The sequence below is a fragment of the Bufo bufo genome, chromosome 4 (genome assembly GCF_905171765.1).
Source record: "Bufo bufo chromosome 4, aBufBuf1.1, whole genome shotgun sequence".
Taxonomy (NCBI): Eukaryota; Metazoa; Chordata; class Amphibia; order Anura; family Bufonidae; genus Bufo; species Bufo bufo.
Window position 1 is genome coordinate 607,196,944 of NC_053392.1, and position 25,669 is coordinate 607,222,612.

General features: G+C 44.5%; 1 protein-coding gene across 1 annotated transcript in view; it reads left to right on the top strand.

Moving 5' to 3' along the window:
* The first annotated feature begins 1,436 nt into the window (after nt 1-1,436).
* The window catches only part of LOC120997543 (calpain-13-like), an 83,776-nt gene continuing 59,543 nt past the window's right edge, over nt 1,437-25,669 (top strand). Inside the window, exons 1-9 of the mRNA XM_040427634.1 lie at nt 1,437-1,497; nt 4,279-4,516; nt 9,490-9,559; nt 9,993-10,111; nt 12,498-12,631; nt 13,720-13,894; nt 14,518-14,550; nt 16,817-16,858; nt 17,084-17,158. Of these exons, the coding sequence (XP_040283568.1) occupies nt 4,286-4,516; nt 9,490-9,559; nt 9,993-10,111; nt 12,498-12,631; nt 13,720-13,894; nt 14,518-14,550; nt 16,817-16,858; nt 17,084-17,158 (879 nt within the window). The 5' untranslated portion in view covers nt 1,437-1,497; nt 4,279-4,285. The remainder of the gene's footprint in view (nt 1,498-4,278; nt 4,517-9,489; nt 9,560-9,992; nt 10,112-12,497; nt 12,632-13,719; nt 13,895-14,517; nt 14,551-16,816; nt 16,859-17,083; nt 17,159-25,669) is intronic.

The following is a 25,669-nucleotide window of genomic DNA, read 5'->3' on the forward strand; positions in this document are numbered from 1 at the left end:
TGAACACCAAGTGGGGCCATACTATATAAGTAAATGAACACCATGTGATGCCAAACTATGCAAGTAAATGACCCTCAGGTGGAGCCATACTATGTAAGTAACTGAACACCATGTGGTGCCATACTATGTAAGTAAATGAACACCAAGTGGAGCCATACTATGTAAGTAAATGACCCCCAGATGGAGCCATACTATGTAAGTAAATGAACACCAAGTGGAGCCATACTATGTAAGTAAATGACCCCCATATGGAGCCATACTATGTAAGTAAATGAACATCAAGTGGAGCCATACTATGTAAGTAAATGAACACCAGGTGGTGCCATACTATGCAAGTAAATGACCCCCAGATGGAGCCATACTATGTAAGTAAATGAACACCATGTGGTGCCATACTATGTAAGTAAATGAACATCAAGTGGAGCCATACTATGTAAGTAAATGAACACCAGGTGGTGCCATACTATGTAAGTAAATGAACACCATGTGGAGCCATACTATGTAAGTAAATGAACACCAGGTGGTGCCATACTCTGTAAGTAAATGACCCCCAGATGGAGCCATACTAGGCAAGTAAATGAACACCAGGTGGTGCCATACTATGTAAGTTAATGAACACCATGTGGTGCCATACTATGTAAGTAAATGAACACCATGTGCTGCCATACTATGTAAGTAACTGAACACCACATGTCACCTTAATGTGTAATTTGTTAGCATACCAACAGCAAACATTGTTCATCTTCTATGCTTTATGCAGTGAATGAATAAAACCTCTTTCAACTGATTTTTAAGCCAATATAAAAGTGCTGTAAATCACAGTAAAATCACAGAGGTTGCTAATAAATGTAGGCATCGTGGTTGTCATTGGGGCATTTTGACTGCATAGGTTACATTGAGAGCATCTGGCTGTCATTATGGCTGCCATGGCAGGTAGGTGACATCCTAGTCAGCAAACTCCCCAGAGGAGCTTTATTACCCAAAGAAGCCATCAGGGGGATCAGAATCAGACTGAAACGTCAGAGAAAGGTTAGACGTTGCCTGGAGCCATAGCATTTAAAAGTACTTTGATTTGTCATGTAGTCACCTGCCTGGAGTGCGGGCTTTATACCTGAACATGCTATGGCGGTGTTATTTACATTTAGCATTAGACCTTTTCTATATGTACCTCTAAAGGAGAAGATTATTTGAGGGTGAGGCTAAAGTGGCACACCTGTTCTGTCACCTCTCGTCTGTAATTTTTGTCTTTCTTCTCACTCACTTATGTATTTCCTCCTCAACGTGTGAAACTTGAGCAACTTTATTTTCAATGTGACTGGAAACCATTCGCTCCAGGGCATCTATGACATGTTCTGACTTTTACTATCTGCCTTTTCCGAGATTTTGAGTATTGTGAACATTCAGGTGTGGGACCCTCCCACCCCTTGTATTTATCTGCTGGCGTGATACAGAGGATCATCAGAGAACCAGAAGTTTCCTGGAAGGTGAAGAGAAACAGTAAGTCGTCTGGAACAATACATAGAATATTCAGTAGAATCAAAGTTCAACATATTGGTTACTTTTTGTTATTTATTTGTACTTTCCTTTATTTATTTTTTATTCTTATTGGAATACGGCTTCATGCATCTTGTGTGCTGCTGTATGGTACGAGTGTATGATGCCATATGTACAGAGCTGGTCTTCCCTAGGGTCAATGCTTCTAGAGGAGAATAGTGGCGTCATATGGTGTCCTGCCTCCCTATGACATCAAAGGCACACAGAAGTACAGTACAGCATTATTTTATGTGTGATATATTATTACTTTACTGCAATTTTATGATTGTTATTATTATTACTCAAAGGCAAAATACAGTCATGTTTTAGAGGCCTCTCTGTATTTACATGGCGGTATTTTCACATGATTTTGGCAAGTTTTCTTTGCTGAAATAAGCGTAATATCAGCTGTGGATTTTTTCTATTCAAATTTGACAATTCTGCATCTAGAAACTACATGTCTGTTCCGCATGGATCTGATATGAGGGTCTGATCTGAGGATCTGATATGGGGGTCTGATCTGAGGATCTGATATGGGGGTCTGATCAGAGGATCTGATATGGGGGTCTGATATGAATTCTGATATGGGGGTCTGATTTGAAGTCTGATATGTGGGCTAACTTAAGGTCATATGTTGATATGATATGGGGGTCTAGCCTGAAAGGTATGTAAGGGGGTATTGTTTTGTACTGGTGCACATTATAACAGGGTATTTTTTGTACTGGTGCCCATTATAAAAGGGTATTTTTGTTCTGGCACACATTATAAGGGGGTATGTTTAGCAATGGCGCACATTATAAAGGGGTAGTTATTTTCTATTGGCACACATTATAAGGAGAATTACTACTAATGGGGAACATGATTTCTAGTATGGGCACAATGGGGGCATTATCACTATCGGGGGCATTATTAACACTATGCGCTCTGGCAAATAATTATTTCTGTTGGTGGGACTTTGGGGAGCACTTTTATTGTGGTGGGCACCCTGGCGCAGTATCAGCTTGGCACAATTATTTTTGGTGGATATTATGTTTACTCTTTTAGTGTTCGGGGCACTATTTGCGTGGTATCATAATCCCAGAGAGAGGAGGATGTGGCAGCTCAGTGTTGTGAAGTAACTTGTCCTGCTGTGTGATTAGGACGGGTTTTGTGTGCACTAATAGGACGGCAGCCATTTTATTTCCCTGGGCTTACGATAAAGTTTAAATTGGTTAATACTGAGGGTGTTAGGCTCCTGATTGCAATAGTATTCTATGAAACCTATAGGTTCATAAAACTCGTTTCAGTAATCTCCATAGCTCCCCCTAGAGGTGGCTCTGAACAGACAGAATTATATAATTTAAAGGGGAAGGGGGTCTATTTTTATAGTATGGTTTGATATATTGTTAGTTTAGGTGTCTCACCTGACACAGTGATAGCATATTGCTAGGATATGCCACCCATGTCAGATTGGTGCGAGTCCCACCTCTGGGACCCACACCTATCTCTGGAATGCAGCTCCCAAAGTGAACAGGAGCACAGTGCACATGCGCGGCCACCCTCCATTCATTGGGTGCAACGATAGCTGGCTCAGATATTTTCAGCAGTCCAATAGAAGTGGTTGCTGCCCTTTGCTTGGTGCTCTCTCCATTCATTTGTATGGGACTTCCAAAAGATACCCAACTATGACACTCGTCTATTTTCTGCACTCCCATGGAAATGAATGGAGGGAGGCCGTGCATGCATGGTCAGCTCTCCTTTACCTTTGGAGCTCTGTTCTAGAGATAAGTGTGGGCCTCAGAGGTGGGACCGGCCCGGTCGGCACCTATCTGACATTGGTGGAATATTCTAGAGATATGCCACCAATGTCTCAGGTGAGACATCCCCTTTAAAGTCTGTTTGCCGATGACACAAAAGTGTATAATAGGGTTGATATTCCAGGAGGGGTTTGTAACATGGAAAAAGATTTACCGGTAGCTTCAAATGGAAACCGCAGTTCAATGTTTCCAAATGTAAAATAATGCAAGAACCCTCAGTCTGAATATCGTATTGGCAGCTCTGTGTTAGCGAGGAGAGAAGGATTTAGGGGTCCTGATATCAGACAGCTTCAAAATGAGCAGGGAAAGCAAGTAGGATGCTTGGCTGTATAGCTAGCCAGTAGGAAGAGAGAAATTGTGATCCTGCTGTATGAGACCACATCTGGAATTCTGGGTCCAGTTCTGGAGACCCCACCTACAAAGAGAGATATAGATAAAATGGAAAGAGTGCAGAGACGGGCTACACAACATAGCAGGATAGACTTAAAGAACTTAATCTGTATAGCCTGGAGGAAAGAAGGGAAAGGGGCGATATGATCAAAACCTTTAAATATGTTAAAGGTTTAAATAAGGTTCAGGAGGGAAGTGTTCTCAAGAAGAAGCTAAACACAAGAACAAGGGGGCACGATCTGAGGGTAAGGTCAGGAGCAACGTCAGGAAATATTATTTTACTGAAAGAGTGGTTGAAGCTTGGAACAAACGTCCAGCAGATGTGGTTGGGAATCTACAGTAAGTGAATATAAGCCTGCCTGGGATGAACACGTCTATCCTAAAAAGAAATAATATAAGGGCGACTAGGTGGACTTTTTCTGCCATGAATCTTCAAAGTTTCAATGTATTTTTGGGTTATACTCAGAATTGGTCATCGGATACCTGATCGGTGGAGGATCCATCATCAACATTAAACAACCCCTTTAACAATATTTCCGTGCATTACCTTTATTTTCAGAGCAAGTATGAGCCTGATAAGAAGCGATAGCTTGAAAGGTTCATACATCTATCCCAGGATGGGCAGTCTGGAGCAGCCACGGACGTTTCGAAATCAAGATTTTGAAGTGTTAAGAGAGTGGCACCTGAAGAAGGGCATCCTGTTTTCAGATGAATCTTTCCCACCAAACATAAACAGTATTGGTTTGCGCCTGAAGAATGAGTTCAACACTCACAAAATAGAATGGAAAAGACCAAAGGTTAGTGGTGTGCAAAATAGTAGTGGAAATTAGTAAGGCGCCTTTAAGAAGGTTTACTTGCCTAATGAGCCCTATACCTTTTATATTGCACTCCCGTTGAGGTCAATGAGAGGACTGACAGTTAAAGAGAATCCGCCACCAGGGACCTGTTTGCATGGACACATAGCTGTGGCTCACCTGATTAAAACGCTGATTTTCTTTTGTTGATTTGAGGCTGCATTACCGAGTTAAGAAAAAGTATCATAATTAGGGGACAGTGCCTCAGATCAACAAAAGAAAGACAGTGTTTAACCAGCACCAGCACTGTACATGTATAGCTCTAAAGCGAAGTACAAACATGGAGCCCGCTCACACCGCTCAAACAGCAGAGACCCGCAGCTAATGACCACGACCGGGAATAATGCCTATTGCGGTCATTAAAGCCTTTAGATGCCGTGATCAAGTGAAATTGCGACATTTAAAGTGTGAAAAACCCAGAAGCTCGCGCTTCCGGGCATCTTACCAGCGTCCTCTTTGGCCAATGAGGATGCCGGTAATTGATTTCAATGCGCTGGGTCTCGCTGAAGAGACATTTCTGGAGATGTTATAATTGTTATAAAATCGGTGTCCCTGAAAGTTGAGAAGGATAAAGGGGTTTTCTAACCAAGCGAGTCTGAGCCACCCTCGGTCCTTCCAGTGTGCCTTTTCATGCTGGATGTGGGTGTTTTAATAACAAGAGAAAGCATTAGAGATGAGCGAATTTCTCAAAAATTCGATTCGGTCGGTTCGCTGAATCTTCTGAAAAGATTCTATTCGATCTGAATTTATTTGTGGCGAATTGCGTTAACAAAACAGCTATTTCCTGGCTACAGAGAGCATATATAGTGGTGTAGAACACTGTGCCTTGCAGTAACACGCATAAGGAGTCTGCTGTGGTAGTGAAATAATACTGTCAGTCAGTATGACATGCAGATGACAGGCGTCGCTCTTAGAATCACTGCACACTTCACTTATTTGGGCAGTCACGGGGCCAAAACTGACCAAATAACTCAAGCATGAACTTACATGTAAATGTTAGTGCCAGCTATAAAGAACCGTGTAGAGGCCCAAGATCCTACTATTGCATCAAAGAGCGCACTCCTTTTACACCGTCGTCAGCTGATTCCACATAGATGTCTACAGAACCTGTTCTATTAAACGCTTATACAAGTAGAGCCCACCGACAGAGTGGAGAGGGTGTCAGCAGTAAATTTGTGTTGACGTCACAGATTATTTTGCTCTTCCTCTGATCCGTCAAAACAATAACCCCCAAAAAGAGTATCCTGTCTGTGGAGCATCTGCCTTCACTTAGTCAGCATTTGGTCAGCAATCCATCAGTATTTCTAAAGCCCCCCCCAAAAAAAAATAGGAGTGGATCCAAAACAGAGATGACAAGTGAATGGAATATGTGCATGTCTTCTGTGGTTTGTACCCACTCCTGCTTTTGGCTACCAAATCATAAGACAATTCTGATGCAAAATAGGGACCGTGTCATACAGGCCTTACAGCTGCTACATAGACAGGATCCGTAGTGTGTCTCATTTTTCCTTCCTTCTGAAAGATCAGAAGAAGGGTCAAATAAATGATTATGTAAACAAGGCCAAAAAGGCAAAATAGTGGCCCAGTCATGGAGTGGTGAGGTAGCAGCAGCAGCAGCATGTGGAGACCACAGAGTGGCCCAGTGACATAGTTGGAAGGTGGCAGCAGCATGAGGAAATCACAGAGTGGTGCGGTGGCAGCAGCATGAGGAGACCACAGAGTGGCCCAGTGACATAGTATTGAGGTAGCAGCAGCATGAGGAGACCACAGAGTGGTGAAGTGGCAGCAGCATAAGGAGACCACTGAGTGGCTCAGTGACATAGTGGTGAGGTGGCAGCAGCATGGGAAGACCACAGAGTGGTGATGTGGCAGCAGCATGAGGAGACCACAGAGTGGTGATGTGGCAGCAGCATGAGGTGGGGAAGTTGCAGCAGCATCAGGAGACCACAATGTGGCCCGGTGACATTGTGCCGAGGTGGCAGCAGCATGAGGAGACCACAGAGTGGCCCAGTGACATAGTGGTAAGGTGGCAGCAGCATGAGGAGACCACAGAGTGGTGATATGGCAGCAGCATGAGGAGACCACAGAGTGGCACAGTGACAGAGTGTTGAGGTGGAAGCAGCATGAGGAGACCACAGAGTGGCGCAGTTACATAGTGGTGAGGTGGCAGCAGCATGAGGGGACCAGAGAGGGGCCCAGTGACATAGTGTTGAGGTGATAGCAGCATGAGGAGACCACAGAGTGGCCCAGTGACATAGTAGTGAGGTGGCAGCTGCATAAGGAGACCAGAGAGTGGCCCAGTGACATAGTGTTGAGGTAGCAGCAGCATGAGGAGACCACAGAGTCATAAGGTGACAGCAGCATGAAGAGACCACAGAGTGGCCCAGTGACATAGTTTTGAGGTGGAAGCAGCATGAAGAGACCGTAGAGTGGTGAGGTGGCAGCAGCATGAGGAGACCACAGAGTGGTGAGGTGACAGCAGCATGAGGAGACCACAGAGTGGTGAGGTGGCAGCAGCATGAGGAGACCACAGAGTGGCCCAGTGACATAGTGGTGAGGTGGCAGCACCATGAGGGGACCACAGAGTGGCCCAGTGATATAGTGTTGAGGTGGCAGCAGCATGAGGAGACCACAGAATGGTGATGTGGCAGCAGCATGAGGAGACCACAGAGTGGCCCAGTGACATAGTGGTGAGGTGGCAGCAGCATGAGAAGACCACAGGGTGGCCCAGTGACATAGTACTGAGGTGGCAGCCGCATGAGGAGACCACAGAGTGGCCCAGTGAGAGAGTGGGTAGGTGGGGGGCAATACCAGAAGAAACAGGTTTCTTTTGTCAAAGTGTAGCTGTGGCACCATGGAGGATCTAGTCTGATGGATCAGGCACTGGTGTTTGAAAATCCTGGCTGATCCATGCCTGATTCATTTTCACAAAAGGTCACATTTTGGGTGGACAGGCGAGTTCTCCTTGGGGTAACTATGGCTACACTAAACACCCGCTCTGATGCCAGACTGCTGGCCAGGCAGGAAAGCTTGTCCAGGGCAAACTCGGCCATTTGCTGTTACAAATTGAGATTGGCTGCCCAGTAGTCCAGGGGATCTTCTATGTGGGATGGCAGGGTGCACTCCAAGTATGGCACAACCTGCTGGTTCAGGTTCTGCTCTATGTCTACATGCTGCTGCTGGTGAGTAGTTTCTTCAGTAGGCGGGTGAAGAAAACTGCTCATCAGCGACTCTAGACTTAAGTTGCTGCTAATGGAGCTGGTACTGCAAGTGAGCATGCATCGGGCCATTTGCGCAAGTGACTAGGAGGGAAGCCCTGCCTCCATCTCCACTGCATACTGCCACGGTGGGTCTGGGTCCTCTGCCTCATCTTCCTCATCTCCCTGTAGCTCCTCTGGCTGCTCCTGTTCCTCCTATCCTGTGACCTGTGTAGAAAAAACACCCATTTCTCTACGCATTGCTTGTGCTTGAATGTCCTCCTCCTCCTCTAGTTCAGCTCTCACAGGGCTCATGTGGCCGTGAGATGTAGTCGCCACGTCTCCTGTTCCCTGGCCAGCCAGATTTAGCAGCATGTGCTCCAGGACATGAATCAGTAGAATGACATTGTTCCTTCCATAGTCCTGGCGACTGACAAATAAAGTGAGAAATAGAAGGATAAGCAGGCACACTCTTATTTGGGTCAATCTATTATGATTTATTTGTAATAGTAAATACTTATTGTGGTTGTAAGGTCTTTTATGATAAAAAGTATGTATTAAAACATTAAAATATAAGGTGAGTGCTGGTGGTAAAAGTCATAGGATCAAGATTATGAGTCTATGAAAAAATGAAAAAAATGAAAAGAATGTCCTTTTTATTAAGTGATAAAAATTAAGAAAAATATAAAAATGTAAAAATAAAAAATAGTAAAAATGGTCATAAGTGGGTAATCACCACTAAGTAGAGGATGAACATTCGCCACTGGGTAGAGGATAAATGATGCGCTTTTTATAGTGATGCCTCTATTCATGGAATAGTCTTATTGTAGTGGTGCCTCTATTCATAGGGTAGTCTTTCATAAATCAGTAGCCGCTGGATAGAGGGTAAATGGTGCGCCTTCTATAATAATGTCTCTATTTATAGAGTAGTCTTTCATAGATCAATAGCGATATATATAAGAGATTTTTAGTTCAAGACTTCAAAATATATAATAGTATATATACAGTATAATGTAAATCGCTGTATTCTTTATATAAAGCTGTGGGAGGAAGGGATGCTCTGTGCCTGAGTGCGGCGTCCCGCACTGTCTCTGTCTACAGAGGTCACTTACCCTTCACCCGGCGCTGTTGTATCAGGTCCTCCAATGATGGTCGGCTGTTCCTGGGAAAGAGACATTATTCGTCACCGAGACTCCAGAAAATGCCAAAGGAGAGCATCAGAGCATGAACTGCTCACATGCTCATGTCACGGGGGTTGCCTGGGTGAAAATGGGGATAGAGCTGAACCCGGACAACCCCTTTAAGTATCGGCTTCTCTTATATTACCCTAGAGTGCCTGACATAAAGAGTCTCAGTATTCACAAAGAAACTGTACCAGCAGATATTACTGGAAAATGCTAACTCAGAGCAAAGCAGAATTTGGAGTGCAGCTCTAGATAAAGCTGATTATGTAACCCTAGACTGATACAGGTAAAATTATTTCTGCCTGCAACCACCACTAGGGGGAGCTCAGGATCTTACTGCAGACTGCATTATTATTGAGTTCAGACTATGAATAATGCATTGAGCTCCCCCTTGTGGAAAATGTAGACGAAGAAAATATTTTCTGTAACCCTCTGCTGTACAGGGGTTTGGAGCTGTATGGTAAAACCTGGTGTTCATGAATACTCATTCTCTTTATAGACTTAATGTGGTTATAATTATTGTTCTTTTATGCAGGAAATATGTCAGGAGCCGCACTTCATCGTGAATGGGACCAGCTTATTTGACATTTGGCAAAGTAGGCTCGGTAAGAATGGTTTGGCAGTGCGGTCAAATTCGTGAAAAAAGTTTTGTCTGCTAAACCTACCCTTCATTTAAATACTCTGGCCAGGGTTTTATTGGCACCCCTATAACCAAAAATCATGGAGACAGATGCTGCAGTGACCCCCTAGGTATGTCCTGGTGCAACAGATATTTAAAATAAGGTGGTGGTGCAAGTGTTCTGGAGATGATGGGAGTGCTGCATGCCAATGGAGCCAGGTCTTGAATAGAACCCCTGGTGGTTTACTCCAACCCTCCTATGACTGGTGGTGCCATTCATGACTCTCAGACAGCCACTACAAGACATCACTTTTAGATATTGGTTGGCTTCATACCCAACTGGGTCACCCATATGTCGAGGTGACTCATCTTATTCTGGGTAGGATGGATCAGCAGATCATTAATGATGAATTTTGCAGGTGATTGCTGGGTATTATCCGCTATTGGATCAATCACCTTGAAACCTGGACTAATGGGAAAAATCATGCCACCAGATCAGGTATACACAAGATCCTATGCTGGAATCTTCCATTTTAGGGTAAGATCCAATTTATTATTTTAGTGACTTATTTACATAAATTGTAAAAAGAAAGGTCTACCAAGTTGAAGATTTCCCATGTTTCTTATCTCCTTTTCACAATGGGAAAGCCGAAACTGAATCCCATATTCAGGATCTGGGGTGATATTAAATTGGGATTAGGTGATCTCCATTGCTCCTGGTACAGAAACCTGTGGTTCCACTGCTTCTCTGGCCTCCACTGCTTCCAGTACAAAGTCTTGTGGTCTCCACTGCTCCCAGTACAGATCTTTGAGGTCTCCAGTACTTGTGGAACAGAGCATTGTGGTCTCCACTGCTCCTGGACTGCCCCCCCCGGCCCGCCCACTTCTCCCTACGGCTTCGAGTAACAAGTAAACCCGACTGCCTAACCACATTTACATTACTGCCAAGGAACACCTCTAGTGACCACTCATCAGACGGCCACTAGAGGTGCTTCCTAGTCCAGTGTTGCACAACATGCAACACTGGCATTCACGCTAAACACTCCTCATAGAAATGCATTGATTCAAAGCATCTCTATGAAGCTACGCATGCGCAATAGCCTCCCAATGCTTCCCTATGGGAAAGCAGTGGGTTGGCTATGATATACTCACAGACTGCACATTCCTGTGCATTGTATACGAGGTGTGTGGATTTTTTTGGTGTGTGTGTTGTGGTGGAGGGCGTGATTGCATGCTAGGGTGTGGGAAGGCAGGATCCAGGGGGCCCAAGTAAATTTGTGCCCAGGGTCCAATCAATATTAAAGACGGCCCTGCAGATCCTTGTGGTTTTTATCGCTCCTGGTACAGAACCTTGTGGTTCCACTGCTTCTCTGGTCTCCACTGCTTCCAGTACAAAGCCTTGTGGTCTCCACTGCTCCCAGTACAGATCTTTGAGGTCTCCAGTACTTCTGGTACAGAGCATTGTGGTCTTTACTGCTCCTGGTAGATATTCTTGTGGTCTTCACTGCTCCTGGTACATATCCTTGTGGCCTTCACTGTTCCTGTTGTATATCCTTGTGGTCTTCACTGTTCCTGGTGTATATCCTTGTGGTCTTCACTGTTCCTGGTGTATATCCTTGTTTTCTTCACTGTTCCTGGTAGATATCCTTGGGGTCTTCACTGCTCCTGGTAGATATCCTTGTGGTCTTCACTGCTCCTGGTACATATCCTTGTGGTCTTCACTGCTCCTGGTACATATCCTTGTGGTCTTCACTGCTCCTGGTACATATCCTTGTGGTCTTCACTGTTCCTGGTGTATATCCTTGTGGTTTCCACTGCTTCTGGTACAAACCCTTGTGGCTTCCTGTGCTCCTTGTACAGATCTTTGTAGTCTCCACTCACAATACAATTCCTTGTTTTTCCACTGCTCCTGGTACAGACCCTTGTGGTCTCCACTATCCCCAGTACAGACCCTTGTGCTCTCCACTTTCCCCAGTTCAGATCCTTGTGGTCTCCACTGCCCCCTATACAGATCCTCATGGTCTCCACTGTCCCCAATACAGATCCTTATGCTCTCCACTATTTACTCCAATATTTACGCTTTGCCTTCTGTCTGTAATCCAGTCCTTTATCCCTTCTCTGAATTCTTGGTTAAGCTGGAATGTGAAATCTTAATATGTAGGATGAGCCAAAAGTCAGAAACCACTAAAGAACTCATTAGGCACAATTTGTATATTGCTATTCAGTTACTGTTTATCCATTTCAGTTACAAATGAGCACTGCATTACTAACCTGCATAATAGTGATACATTTCTATGTTATTCTGTGTCAGAATTTGTAGCACAAGGAGCAAATTCTCCAGGAATGCATTGGGTTCGAATTACCAGATAATGCTCTAGTGTTTCAGCTCATTGCACTTTCCTTTCACTGAAAGCACAATAAATTAAATCAAGGCGGGGAAGAGATGGAGGGCCGAGGAGGGAGCTGAAGCTGCATTCATTTAGCCTTATATTGTGAGAGGGGAAAGGGAGCATCTCATTTATGAGAGCACACAGCATTCTTCTCCAGTTCCACACCTGGAAGATCCTGTTCTCATCGCAATTACGAAGAGAAAATGTACATTTATTGAAATGACTGAGAAGGAAGTAAAAAAAAAAAAAAACAACATAACTGAGTGACAACCAACACAGTCACAATTATAGCTGCCACATTGGTTGTCAATCATGCCTAGTATGACAATGATAGGAGGGGTCTGACATAAATAGGCACATTGGCCTTTATGTACCCCTTTTTAAGGTTATAATACTGGCAATATCACCACCTCCCAAAAAAAAATAATACACTGGAACATTTTTTAAAAATATTTCGAATAGACAGATACTATGTATATTGTATATATAGACGATATGTTCTTTATAATCTTTGCTCTGTTTTTGGGTCTCCAGCTATGGCACCTTGGCGAGTGGGTCGACATTGTGATAGATGACAGGCTGCCATTCCTAAATGGAAAGTATTTGTCCGTGCAGCCATCCTGCGAAAATGAATTCTGGCCTTGCCTTCTGGAGAAAGCGTATGCAAAGTAATTATTCATCGCCTCAACCCGATGATTGAAGGACACTCGTGAAAGAAATGCATCGTTACCCATAAGCCTACTAGATCTTGGATACCTAAGGGTATCAAAATCAAATTGCTACATTGAAAGACCTATCATCAAGCCTTAAAGAGGACCTTTCGTGGGTCCAGACATTATGAAATAAGTAGCAGGATATGTAAGGCATAGAGCAGGGATTTAAGAGCGCTTCCAATTTTTTCTGGGCGCCGCTCTGTTCTCTCGCTGTGCCCCTCTGCAGTTTTCCCGCCTGGTATGCTAATGAATAGCATCGGTACAGGGAGGAGGAGACTGCCCTGTTTCTCAGTGGCTGTAGCGCTGTCCAATCACAAAGGAGAGCGTCACAGCCAGGGAGAAAAAGAAAAACCTCACCTTCTCCCTGCTTTTGACGCTCTCCTTCGTGATTGGACAGCGCTACAGCCAGGGAGAAGAAGACGCCCATTGAGAAACAGGGCAGTCTCCTCCTCCCTGTACCAATGCTATTCATTAGCATACCAGGCGGGAAAACTGCAGAGGGGCACAGCGGGCGAACGGAGCGGTGCGCCATAAAAAATAGTAAGCACTCTTAGATCCCTGCTCTATGCCCTACATATCCTGCTACTTATTTCATAATGTCTGGACCCATGAAAGGTCCTCTTTAAGGGCTTGTTCACACGACTGTGTGAAGCCCGTGCCCGTGCTGTAGACCGCAAATTGCCGCTTGTGCAGGTCCATGAAAGTCTGTATTCTACAGCATTAAAATATTAACTCCAGATTTATTACGGTTGGGGGCTTGTATAGTTTCTTGACTGATGTTCCTGGTGAATAAACTGTGGGTTCTTGCAAGGCATGTACATTAGAACCTGTAGTGCCTACAGATCCATCTCGTGGATTGGTAGGTTCTCTGTGTGCCACTATGTGGTGTCTCATGAGGTGTCATATTCTGTCTTAGGACCAGTTCCTCTAGGGTAGAGGAGGATATTCAGACGTGGTGGATTTTCCTGGTCTTTACAGGGCTAAAAATATATACAATACAGAATTTAAAAAAACTAAAAACTTTTATTGATTTTTTTAAAAAGATTTCTTGGTTCATATCAAAATTTACACTGGGGAGATCCTGCCGATGCCTTCACAAACCTGACCGGTGGGCTGACCATGACATTTGATTTAAGAGGCACCAAGGCCCATCATTATTGGAACATGATTCAATTTGCAAGTCCGGACACATTGATGGCCTGTATCAGCGATATGCAGGTAATGGACTATGTGGGGCTCCAATTGCATCAGAGCAGGCATTGGGTCTGGTTAATACCCCTATAGTGACCCACATGGATCACAGAAGCAACACAATCCATGCCCCTGAAACCGAAACTTGACATGTAAGGGGGGGGAGGGGGTAAGTCTTGCCAACCGTAGAGTATTTTGTCTTTCCCCTTCTGTCTACCTGTTCCCCCCTCTTTTCTCTGCTCGGCTGGCCACTACGTATGGGTCTCCACCAAACGCATCTGCCAGGATCCATGAAATGCAGTGATAAATGAATGATCTCTGGAAGCCTGACTTCCATGTGAAGGGATCTTGAGTGCTCATGCGTGACCACCGCTCCAATTACTTTTATGGGACTGATGGAGATAGCCCAGTGCCATACCATAGAGGTGAATGGAGTGGTGAACATGCAGGGTATGGTTGAGTACAAAAATTTCAACTTCTCGGAATTACCATTGCATTGGTTTCACAATGGTCGATGCACAATGCCAAGCTCTGAAGGATTAGACACCGGAGGTGTAGATGAGAACTTTACAGATATTCCTAATACTTCATTGTATTTCTGCACAAAAGGGAAGTTGGACTTTTTTAAATTGATGTCTTATGTTTTATAGGATCCTACATCCAAGATTCAAAATATAAAGCCGGTAAGATCCATTGCTTCATTTCTCATAGAAACATAGAAACATAGAATGTGTCGGCAGTGCTTTAAGTGGGCCAAAAGAGGTGCCGGTACTCTATTAGGCGCCGGTGCTCCCCCCCCCTGCACATCAGACCCCCCCATCACACACATATATATTAGTTCCTCTATGTACCAGTACAGTACCCCCCCCACCACCGCACATTCGTTCCTCTCTGTACCAGTACCCCCCTGCACATCAGACCCCCCCCCCCACTCATCACACACACACACATTAATTCCTCTCTGTACCAGTACCCCCCAGCGCATGCGCAGTGTCGGCCGGTGTCCTGCTGAGAACATCCATCCGATCACCGCACCTGTGCACTGGCCCATAATTTTTCCCTACCCTAACCGCCGGCGAGGCTCCCAGCGCATGCGCACTCTGCTGTGAAATTTCCCTAACCCGTCATTGTGCGCAGTGCGCCCCCCCAATATAATAAACATTGGTGGCGCAGTGCGCCCCTCCCAACACTCCAGTATAATAAACATTGGTGGCGCAGTGCGCCCCCCAATCACCCCAGTATAATAAACATTGGTGGCGCAGTGCGCCCCCCCTCAATATAATAAACATTGGTGGCGCAGTGGGCCCCCCCTCAATATAATAATCATTGGTGGCGCAGTGCGCCCCCCCTCAATATAATAATCATTGGTGGCGCAGTGGGCCCCCCCTCAATATAATAATCATTGGTGGCGCAGTGGGCAGTGCCAATGAGGGTTAAAAAATAAAAATAATAATTAACTCACCTCCTCCAATTGATCGTCTTCTGTTCTTTCTTCATGACCTGTCAAAGGACCTGTGGTGACATCACTGTTAGCATCACATGATCCATCACCATGGTAATGGGTCATGTGATGAGCTCAGTGACGTCACCACAGGTCTTGAAGAAAACAGGAGAACGGCAGCTACGCGATCATCTGGAGGAGGTGAGTTAAAATTTTTTTATTATTTTTTAACCCTCACTGGCACTTCCCACTGAGCCACCAATGTTTCTTATACTGGGGTGTTTGGGGGGGAAAGCGCACTGCCTACCAACGTTTCTTATACTGGGGTGTTGGGGGGGGGGGGGGCGCACTGTGCCACAAACGTTTCTTATACTGAGGGGGGGGTGGGGGCGCACTGCCTACCAACGTTTCTTATACTGGGGTGTTGGGGGGGGGGGGGGGGGCGCACTGTGCCACAAACGTTTCTTATACAAAAACAGGAGGCGGGTGCTGGAATCAAATAGCCGGCACCCGACCTCTGTGACAGGGAGCTGCGATCAGCTACAATTAACCCCTCCAGTACCGCACCTGAAGGGTTAACTCAACTGCAGCTGATCGCAGCTCCCTGTCACAGAGGTTGGCTGTCGGCTATTTGATTCCAGCACCCGCCTCCTGTTTTTGTATTCAGGTCAGTTATCTTCATTGGTGGCGCAGTGGCCACAGCCCCTCCCCTCCTCCTCCCGTCTCTCTTCTTATTGGCAGCGGCGGGGGCAGCAGGCAGGTCAGGCACAGGGGAGGAGGAACGAATCAGGTCAGACAGGGGAGGGCTAGATGGAGGGGGCGCCCCGAGGGAGAACACAAGTTCAGCCTCGCCTGCCGCATATTACATTGCGAGCTGTCGGCCGCCCAGCGCCCCTGTTACTATGGCGCCCTGTGCGGCCGCACAGCCCGCACACCCCAAAGGCCGGCCCTGCGCTCCGGTACCGGAAACCCACGTACTGGGCGCACGGAGAGGTGCTGGTACTCTCCAGGGCAATTTTTGGAAGTGGCGGTACTGAGTACCGCCGCGTTCCGGCATGTCGGCAGATAAGAACCATTTGGCCCATCTAGTCTGCCCATATCATGTAATGCTTCGTTTGAGCCGTGGGGGCACTGCAGGAGAATTGAATACTTGCAGCAGATCGATGAAGGTTCAGCGGTCAGACTCCTTGGTCAGCTTATTTTAGGGGATCCTTCTAGCAAACAAAGAAATTGTTGAAAATTGAGAACCCCTTAAAGGGCATCTCTCAGTAGATTTGTACCTATGACACTGGCTCACATGTTACATGACATCTGTGTTGGTCCCATGTTCCTATGTGCTCGTATTGTGAAAATTAATTAAGTTTTTTATTTAATATATTCAAATGAGCCTCTAGGAGCAATGGGGGCGTTGCCATTACACCTGACGGCCCTGCTCTCTCTGCAGCTGCTGCACCCTCTGCACTTTGATTGACAGGGCTAATGTTAATGATGTGCTCTGTACTTTACAGAGGTTCTACGCAGGCAACCGGAGGGGCAGTGTCCTTGACAACGTAAGTAGACCACCTCAATACAAGGCGTAACGTGAAGCTTCTGGGACCCCATGTGAACTCTGTAGCAGGGGCCCCCATTTACCATGTGCCATTTATCATAGTGATGTCATATGGCAAAGAGGCTTCCTCAAGCACCAGGGCCCGGGTGTTACTGCAACCTCTGCACCTTCTATAGCCCCCCCCCCCCCCAACCAACGTGTAAATGCTCTGTCTGTTCTCACCTAGAAACTGGCAGAAAATCCTCTCCTGGAGAACGGCCTCGTGGAACGTCATGCCTATTCTATAACAGACTATGCCATGGTAAGTGACGAAGGTGTGGCAAATGATAATCCCCCCTAGATTGTTATAAAAAGGGGTGCAGATAAAGTAGGGATAGTATGTAAGTATTGATACATACCCACTGTTATTATACTGGGTCCAGGCATAGGGCAGGAATTAAAGCACAATCGACCATACTGTATGATCACATTTATTTAGGGTAAAAAGAAAAAACCATCAGCAAGCATGCTTGTGGTTTTTTATTAGTCCAGTCCCGCCAAAGGACATATACAGGCCAGAAGATCACGGTATACAACCCTTTCTTTGTCTGAAAAGTATATGAGGTCCATGTCTAGGGAGATTCTGGCAGAGAAGGGGTACCTGGTTTGTGATTAGTAGCTCTGGTACTCATCAGATTCCTAGTAGAGATACTTTAGAATTACAGATTCATTAACAGCAACTTGTTTATGGTTTCCAGAATGTTTTTCCATGCTGAAAATAAAAAACTATTTTTTAAAAAAACTAGGCAAACAGGTAATTAAGATATATTTCAGGTAAACTGGATTTTCCAGGAGTTGACAATATAGAAAAAGCTTTAAAGGCTATGTAGACCATTGGGGGTAAATATTTTTTATTATTGCATTGTACTCACTTTGAGCTAAAAATCTTTTTTTCAGTTGGTCTTTATTAAATATTCTGAGCCCTTTTCTCTGTGCAGGGCAGATTTTATCTAGTAGCAGGGATGGGAATTTTCTCTCTGCTCTGTCAGCCAGGTAAACTGACGGACTCCTTATCTCTGCTCTGAGGGTTTTTGTACGGTTGTGACATCACAGGGGGTGGCTATCTGTGGATTGGCTGGCTGCACAGCATTATGGGTGATCTCACGTTCCCGGAGTTTTTACTTTCACTTTGTAACACGTGCAGCCACCATTTTAGGAAAAACTGATTTGTTACCACGAAGCGCAAGAAAATTTGGTTTCGAATCAAAGTTTTCCCAAACTTTGGACAGCTTCACTTCGCTCAACACTACCTATCAGGTTCTGATCTTGGGACTCGGCGATCTATTTAAACCCCTTCCTGGCCTTACACCAGTGCCAGTGATTGTCTCTGACTCACTAGCTGTGCTCCTAGTTACTTGTTCCTACGTGGTATTAGATTGCTCATTCCTCTGACCCCAGCTTGTCCTCGGACCACTTTCTGTCTCTCATTTGGTACAACATTGTCCATCTGGTTCTGATCTTGGCTTGTCTTCTAACCACTTTCTGTCTCTCATTTACATAGCTTGTCTGGTTCTGACCCATTTACGTACGATTCTGGTATTGTGTTTGTCTGTCTTTGTTGTTTGTCTACTTAGCAAACAGCAAAGCAGAGATGGACAAGAAAATAGCATAGGGACCGTCGACCAGTTGCGTTCTAGGGCTTGTACTGCAAATAGGTAGGGAAAGCGGGCTGGGTACTAGCCTTAGGGCTTACTGTCTTTGTCTGTCGCTACCTACAGTAGTTACATTATCACTGGCCCAAAAAAGACTTGGTACCAGCACTACTATGGACACCATGGCAGCATTAACCTCACAAATGGAGAGTATTTCTCAGTTGGTGCAGGATTTAGCAGAGAGAGTCCAGCATCAAGAATTCTGCCAAACTACTCCTCATGCTTCTGCAGCTCCGTCACCAATGGAGCCCAAGATTGGGCTCCCTGACCGCCTCTCTGGTGACCATAAGGATTTTGCAACTTTTAGGGAAAGTTGCAAGCTATATTTTCGATTTAGACCTCACTCCTTGGGTACCGAGGAACAGAGAGTCTGTATTATGTCTCTGTTGCAAGGTGACCCCCAGGAGTAGCCATTTGCACTTCTGCGTAATTCCCCTCAGTCTTCTGTATGATGAGCCGGACACCGCATCCTACACTGAAAGTCAGTTCCTCTCTTTGCGTTAAGGCAGGCAGCCTGTCGAGGAGTATTGCTCCGAGTTTTGCAGGTGGTGTATTGCGTCCGGCTCAAAAGATCCGGTCCTTAGATCAAAATTCAGACTGGGACTCTCAGACTCTCAGAAGGACCTGTTAGTTGGTCATTCAATTCAACGTTCTGTCTCTGTCTATCCTTTTTTATGTCTCTCAGTCAAATGTGGTGAAGGCGCCAGTAGAGTCTGAAGAGCCCATGCAAGTGGGTACCATGTCTTCTCATCAAAGGAAGGAAAATCTTGACAGGGTTTATATTGGCTGTAAATATCTCTTTACAAGGGAGATCTGTTTTCTACCCAGCATGGTGGTCTGGAATTACAAGAAGGTCCATTACCTAAATGTATTCAGGATCATTGTATTAAGGAACATTTTCAGGATGTCCTTGCCCCCACATCGTGATTATGACTGTGCGATAGAACTTGTAGCTGATGAAAGTCCCCTATGATTCCTGGGTCTGGTAATGTGAAAGCAGATACCTTGTTATGTCGTTTTTGGACCTGTGAGTCTATTGATACTAAACCTGTTACCATTCTTCCTCCTGGTATTTTCATTTCTGCCGTTAATCCTGATCTTGCATCCAAAAATCAATGTTGTCAGGATTTAGTTCCCAGTAATATTCCTTTTAGTAAATTGTTTGTGCCTCCAAATCTTTGTCCTAAAGTTTTGGAGGAGTCTCATTGATCGGTATTTGCAGGTCATCCAGGAGTAGCTGAGACTAAACTTATAGTCTCCAGAGCTTACTGGTGGCCTACTTGGTCACGAGATGTGGTTGCCTTTGTCTCGGCATGTGATGTTTGTGCTGGGACCAAAGTACCCAGGAGAAGTCCTGCGGGGGATGCCATCATGAATGATCTGTGCACAGTTTGGTCCCAGGCTCTTAAGAGCCTGGAAAATGCTCCAAGCATCTAAGGTGAACTGGAGTATGAGGTTGAGAAAATTCTTGACTCCTGGAGAATTCAGGGCTCTCTGCAGATGTGGTGATAAAGAGATAACCTGGTTTGCGGCTTGGGATGTTCATGCTCATCATCTGATTTAGGTACTACGGTTAGTACCTAGGTTGTGATCTTGGCTTGTCTTCTGACCACTCTCTGTCTCTTGTTTGATACTGCATAGCTTGTCTGGTTTTGATCCATTTACGTAAGACTCTGGTATTGTGTTTGTCCGTCTCTGCACTTAAATAGCATAGGGACTGTCGACCAGATGTGGTCTAGCTATCTAGAGCTTGTACTGCAAGTAGGTAGAGACGCTGGGTACTAGCCCTAGGGCTCCCTGTCCTTCTCTGTCCCTACCTACAGTCGTTACAGACTTAAGGCTTTATTAGACAGCCAGATTATGCAGGTGATTGTCGATAGGAAAACATTCCTTCCCAGCAATCGCCTGCCCATCAGCGGAGGAGACATATTTACATGCACCAATCTCCACAGAATGAGGAGCAGTGATCGCTACTCGTTCAGGTACTCAAGTAGTCTGGCAGAGTCTCTCCTGGCAGAACACTAGGGGCTATGACTGCTCTACTTATATACAGTTTCTAGCTGAACTAGAAGGTTCTAGAGCAGGGATCAGCAACCTTCAACACTCCAACTGCCGTGAAACTACAATTCCCAGCAGCCACTCTTACTCAGATGTTTTTATAACTGCCATAGAAGTGAAAGGAGGATTCTGGGAGTTGTAGTTTCCGAACAGCTAGAGGGCCAAAGGTTGCTGACCCCTGTTCTAGTGGGAGGAATGGAGTACAGATACACAGCCCAAACAGATACACTTCGATAGCACTCAATGGGAATGACCGAGCAGTTTTTCCAGATAAAAACAAGTCTTCAGCAACAACAAGTCTTCAACAATATAAACCAGACATCCAAAAGATCATTCTCTCTGGTTTTGGTGGCTGTTTTCCTTTAAAACATACTCTTTCCAAAAGTCTCTCAGTATTCATTAACCCTTTACACAGTGCCTTGCAAATGCAGTGCAAATGAACAGAATATATATATATATATATATACAGTTGCAATAAAAAGTATGTGAACCCTTTGGAATGATATGGATTTCTGCACAAATTGGTCATAAAATGTGATCTGATCTTCATCTAAGTCACAACAATAGACAATCACAGTCTGCTTAAACTAATAACACACAAAGAATTAAATGTTACCATGTTTTTATTGAACACACCATGTAAACATTCACAGTGCAGGTGGAAAAAGTATGTGAACCCTTGGATTTAATATCTGGTTGAACCTCCTTTGGCAGCAATAACTTCAACCAAACGTTTCCTGTAGTTGCAGATCAGACGTGCACAACGGTCAGGAGTAATTCTTGACCATTCCTCTTTACAGAACTGTTTCAGTTCAGCAATATTCTTGGGATGTCTGGTGTCAATCACTTTCTTGAGGTCATGCCACAGCATCTCAATCGGGTTGAGGTCAGGACTCTGACTGGGCCACTCCAGAAGGTGTATTTTCTTCTGTTTAAGCCATTCTGTTGTTGATTTACTTCTATGCTTTGGGTTGTTGTCCTGTTGCAACACCTATCTTCTGTTGAGCTTCAGCTGGTGGACAGAAGGCCTTAAGTTCTCCTGCAAAATGTCTTGATAAACTTGGGAATTCATTTTTCCTTCGATGATAGCAATCCGTCCAGGCCCTGACGCAGTAAAGCAGCCCCAAACCATGATGCCCCCACCACCATACTTCACAGTTGGGATGAGGTTTTGATGTTGGTGTGCTGTGCCTCTTTTTCTCCACACATAGTGTTGTGAGTTTCTTCCAAACAACTCCACTTTGGTTTCATCTGTCCACAGAATATTTTGCCAGTACTGCTGTGGAACATCCAGGTGTTCTTGTGCAAACTGTAAACGTGCAGCAATGTTTTTTTTGGACAGCAGTGGCATCCTCTGTGGTATCCTCCCATGAAATCTATTCTTGTTTAGTGTTTTACATATCGTAGATTCGCTAACAGGGATGTTAGCATATGCCAGAGACTTTTGTAAGTCTTTAGCTGACACTCTAGGATTCTTCTTCACCTCATTGAGCAGTCTGCGCTGTGCTCTTGCAGTCATCTTTACAGGACGGCCACTCCTAGGGAGAGTAGCAGTAACTTTCTCCATTTATAGACAATTTGTCTTACCGTGGACTGATGAACAGCAAGGCTTTTGGAGATACTTTTATAACCCTTTCCAGCTTTATGCAAGTCAACAATTCTTAATCGTAGGTCTTCTGAGAGCTCTTTTGTGTGAGGCATCATTCACATAAGGCAATGCTTCTTGTGAAAAGCAAACCCAGAACTGGTGTGTGTTTTTTATAGGGCAGGGCAGCTGTAACCAACACCTCCAATCTCATCTCATTGATTGGACTCCAGTTGGCTGACACCTCACTCCAATTAGCTCTTGGAGATGTCACTAGCCTAGGGGTTCACATACTTTTTCCACCTGCACACTGAATGTTTACATGGTGTGTTCAATAAAAACATGGTAACATTTAATTATTTGTGTGTTATTAGTTTAAGCAGACTGTGATTGTCTATTGTTGTGACTTAGATGAAGATCAGATCACATTTTATGACCAATTTGTGCAGAAATCCATATCATTCCAAAGGGTTTGCATACTTTTTCTTGCAACTGTATATATATATACAGTCCTGACTTGAAAAATGGCAAAAAAATCTTATTTTACATTGTTGGATCTTAAGAAGGTTCCAAGTAGAGCTTCAACATGCAACAAGAAGAAATGAGAGTGAGAAAAAACATTTTTTGAGCATTCAATTAATTGAAAATAACAATTAAACTGAAACAGGCTGTTTTTCAGCTGATCCAAATTTTAGGACCACATGCCTTTAAAAGGCCAAATCTGTGCAAAGATGTGGATTAATTGTCATTTTCTGCCAGGTAGTCACACGTTGTGATAGCAAAAGCAAAAAAACTCTCCCTTTTTGAACGTGGTTAGGTTGTTGAACTGCATTAGCAGGGTCTCTCACAGCACGCCATCCTGAGGGTTATGGAACAAAAAAGTCAAGTGGAAGACCCAAAAAAATTTCATCAGCACTGAGCTGGAGGATCCAATTGGCTGTCCGTCAAGACAGTGGACGATCCTCGACCCAAATTAAGGTCCTTACTGGTGCTGACTGCAGCCCCATAACCATCAGACGTCATCTGAGACTGAAGGGCTTCAAAAACAAAAAACGTCTTCAAAGATCTCGTCTCCTTGAACGCCACAGAACTGCTCGTTTGGACTTTGCAAGAGAGCACCAAACATGGGACATTCAAAGGTGGAAGAAAGTTTTATTCTCTGATGAGAATTTTTTTTACCTTGATGGTCCTGATGGTTTCCAACGTTACTGGCATGACAAGCAGATCCCACCTGAGATGTTTTCTATGCGCCACAGTGGAGGGGGCGCCATAATGGTCTGGGGTGCTTTTTCCTTCAGTGGAACAATGGAGCTTCAGGAAGTGCAGGGGCGTCAAACGTCCGCTGGCTATGTCCAGATGTTGCAGAGAGCATTCCTAATGACTGAGGGCCCTCGTCTGTGTGGTAACGACTGGGTTTTTCAACAGGACAAGGCTACAGTACACAATGCCCGCAGGACAAGGGACTTCTTCCAGGAGAATAACATCACTCTTTTGGCCCATCCTGTGTGTTCCCCTGATCTAAATCCAATTGAGAACCTTTGGGGATGGATGGCAAGGAAAGTTTACAAAAAGGGACAACAGTTCCAGACAGTAGATGGCCTTTGTGCGGCCGTCTTCACCACTTGGAGAAATGTTCCCACTCACCTCATGGAAACGCTTGCATCAAGCATGCCGAAATTAATTTTGGAAGTGATAAACAATAACGGCGGAGCTACTCATCACTGAGTTCATGTTTGGAAGTTGGATTTCTGTTTTGGGGGGGTTTAGGTTTTTTTGGGAGGTGTGGTCCTAAACTTTTGATCAGCTGAAAAACAGCCTGTTTCAGTTTATTCATTGTTTTCATTAAATTGAATGCTCAAAAAATGTTTTCTCTCACTCCCATTTCTTCTTGTTGCATGTTGAAGCTCTACTTGGAACCTTGTTAAGATCCAGCCGTGCTAAATAGGATTTTTTGCCATTTTTCAAGTGGTCTTAAACTTTTGATCAGGACTGTATATATATCACAACAAACATATAAAATGCAGTTACACAGTATGTCAGTGCAAGTTAACCCTTTACAGTGAAATAACAGGGGCAAATGTCCAAACTTCAAAGTACCCCTGCTCCAGGGCACTACACTCACAAGGAGTTTACTGACCCCACAAGGGTTTTATTAAACCCACCAAGGTTTTACTGAACCCACAAGGGCTTTACTGAGTAATGTAGAACATGCTACAATTTTTCTTGGTGTAAATTGAGGAAAATCAGTTTAAAATGGAAAAAAAAGCACTCTTAATTTTCCAGATCATTTTCTTCTGATGAGCTCAGCACAAAAACACCAATTAAAATGTTTCACTTTTTCCGCACATAACCTCATTTAAAAGGTAAACGTTAACGACAATAAAACTGCAGAAAATGCTTGTTCACATCAGGTTCTGCTGGCCTATCAACTATGGAATGGTTTAACACACACACATACATATACAGTATATATATATATAATGTCTTAGACCCCCTGCATGTGGCAGAGTCATGTGCAACAGTCCATACAGGGGACCATGCAGTCCCTATAGTTGTGGACTATGGAACCGCGACACTACTTATACTGCCATATGGATTATTCAACTCTACAGGGAGTGCAGAATTATTAGGCAAGTTGTATTTTTGAGGATTAATTTTATTATTGAACAACCATGTTCTCAATGAACCCAAAAAACTCATTAATATCAAAGCTGAATATTTTTGGAAGTAGTTTTTAGTTTGTTTTTAGTTTTAGCTATTTTAGGGGGATATCTGTGTGTGCAGGTGACTATTAATGTGCATAATTATTAGGCAACTTAACAAAAAACAAATATATACCCATTTCAATTATTTATTTTTACCAGTGAAACCAATATAACATCTCAACATTCACAAATATACATTTCTGACATTCAAAAACAAAACAAAAACAAATCAGTGACCAATATAGCCACCTTTCTTTGCAAGGACACTCAAAAGCCTGCCATCCATGGATTCTGTCAGTGTTTTGATCTGTTCACCATCAACATTGCGTGCAGCAGCAACCACAGCCTCCCAGACACTGTTCACAGAGGTGTACTGTTTTCCCTCCTTGTAAATCTCACATTTGATGATGGACCACAGGTTCTCAATGGGGTTCAGATCAGGTGAACAAGGAGGCCATGTCATTAGATTTTCTTTTTTTATACTCTTTCTTGCCAGCCACGCTGTGGAGTACTTGGACGGGTGTGATGGAGCATTGTCCTGCATGAAAATCATGTTTTTCTTGAAGGATGCAGACTTCTTCCTGTACCACTGCTTGAAGAAGGTGTCTTCCAGAAACTGGCAGTAGGACTGGGAGTTGAGCTTGACTCTATCCTCAACCCGAAAAGGCCCCACAAGCTCATCTTTGATGATACCAGCCCAAACCAGTACTCCACCTCCACCTTGCTGGCGTCTGAGTCGGACTGGAGCTCTCTGCCCTTTACCAATCCAGCCA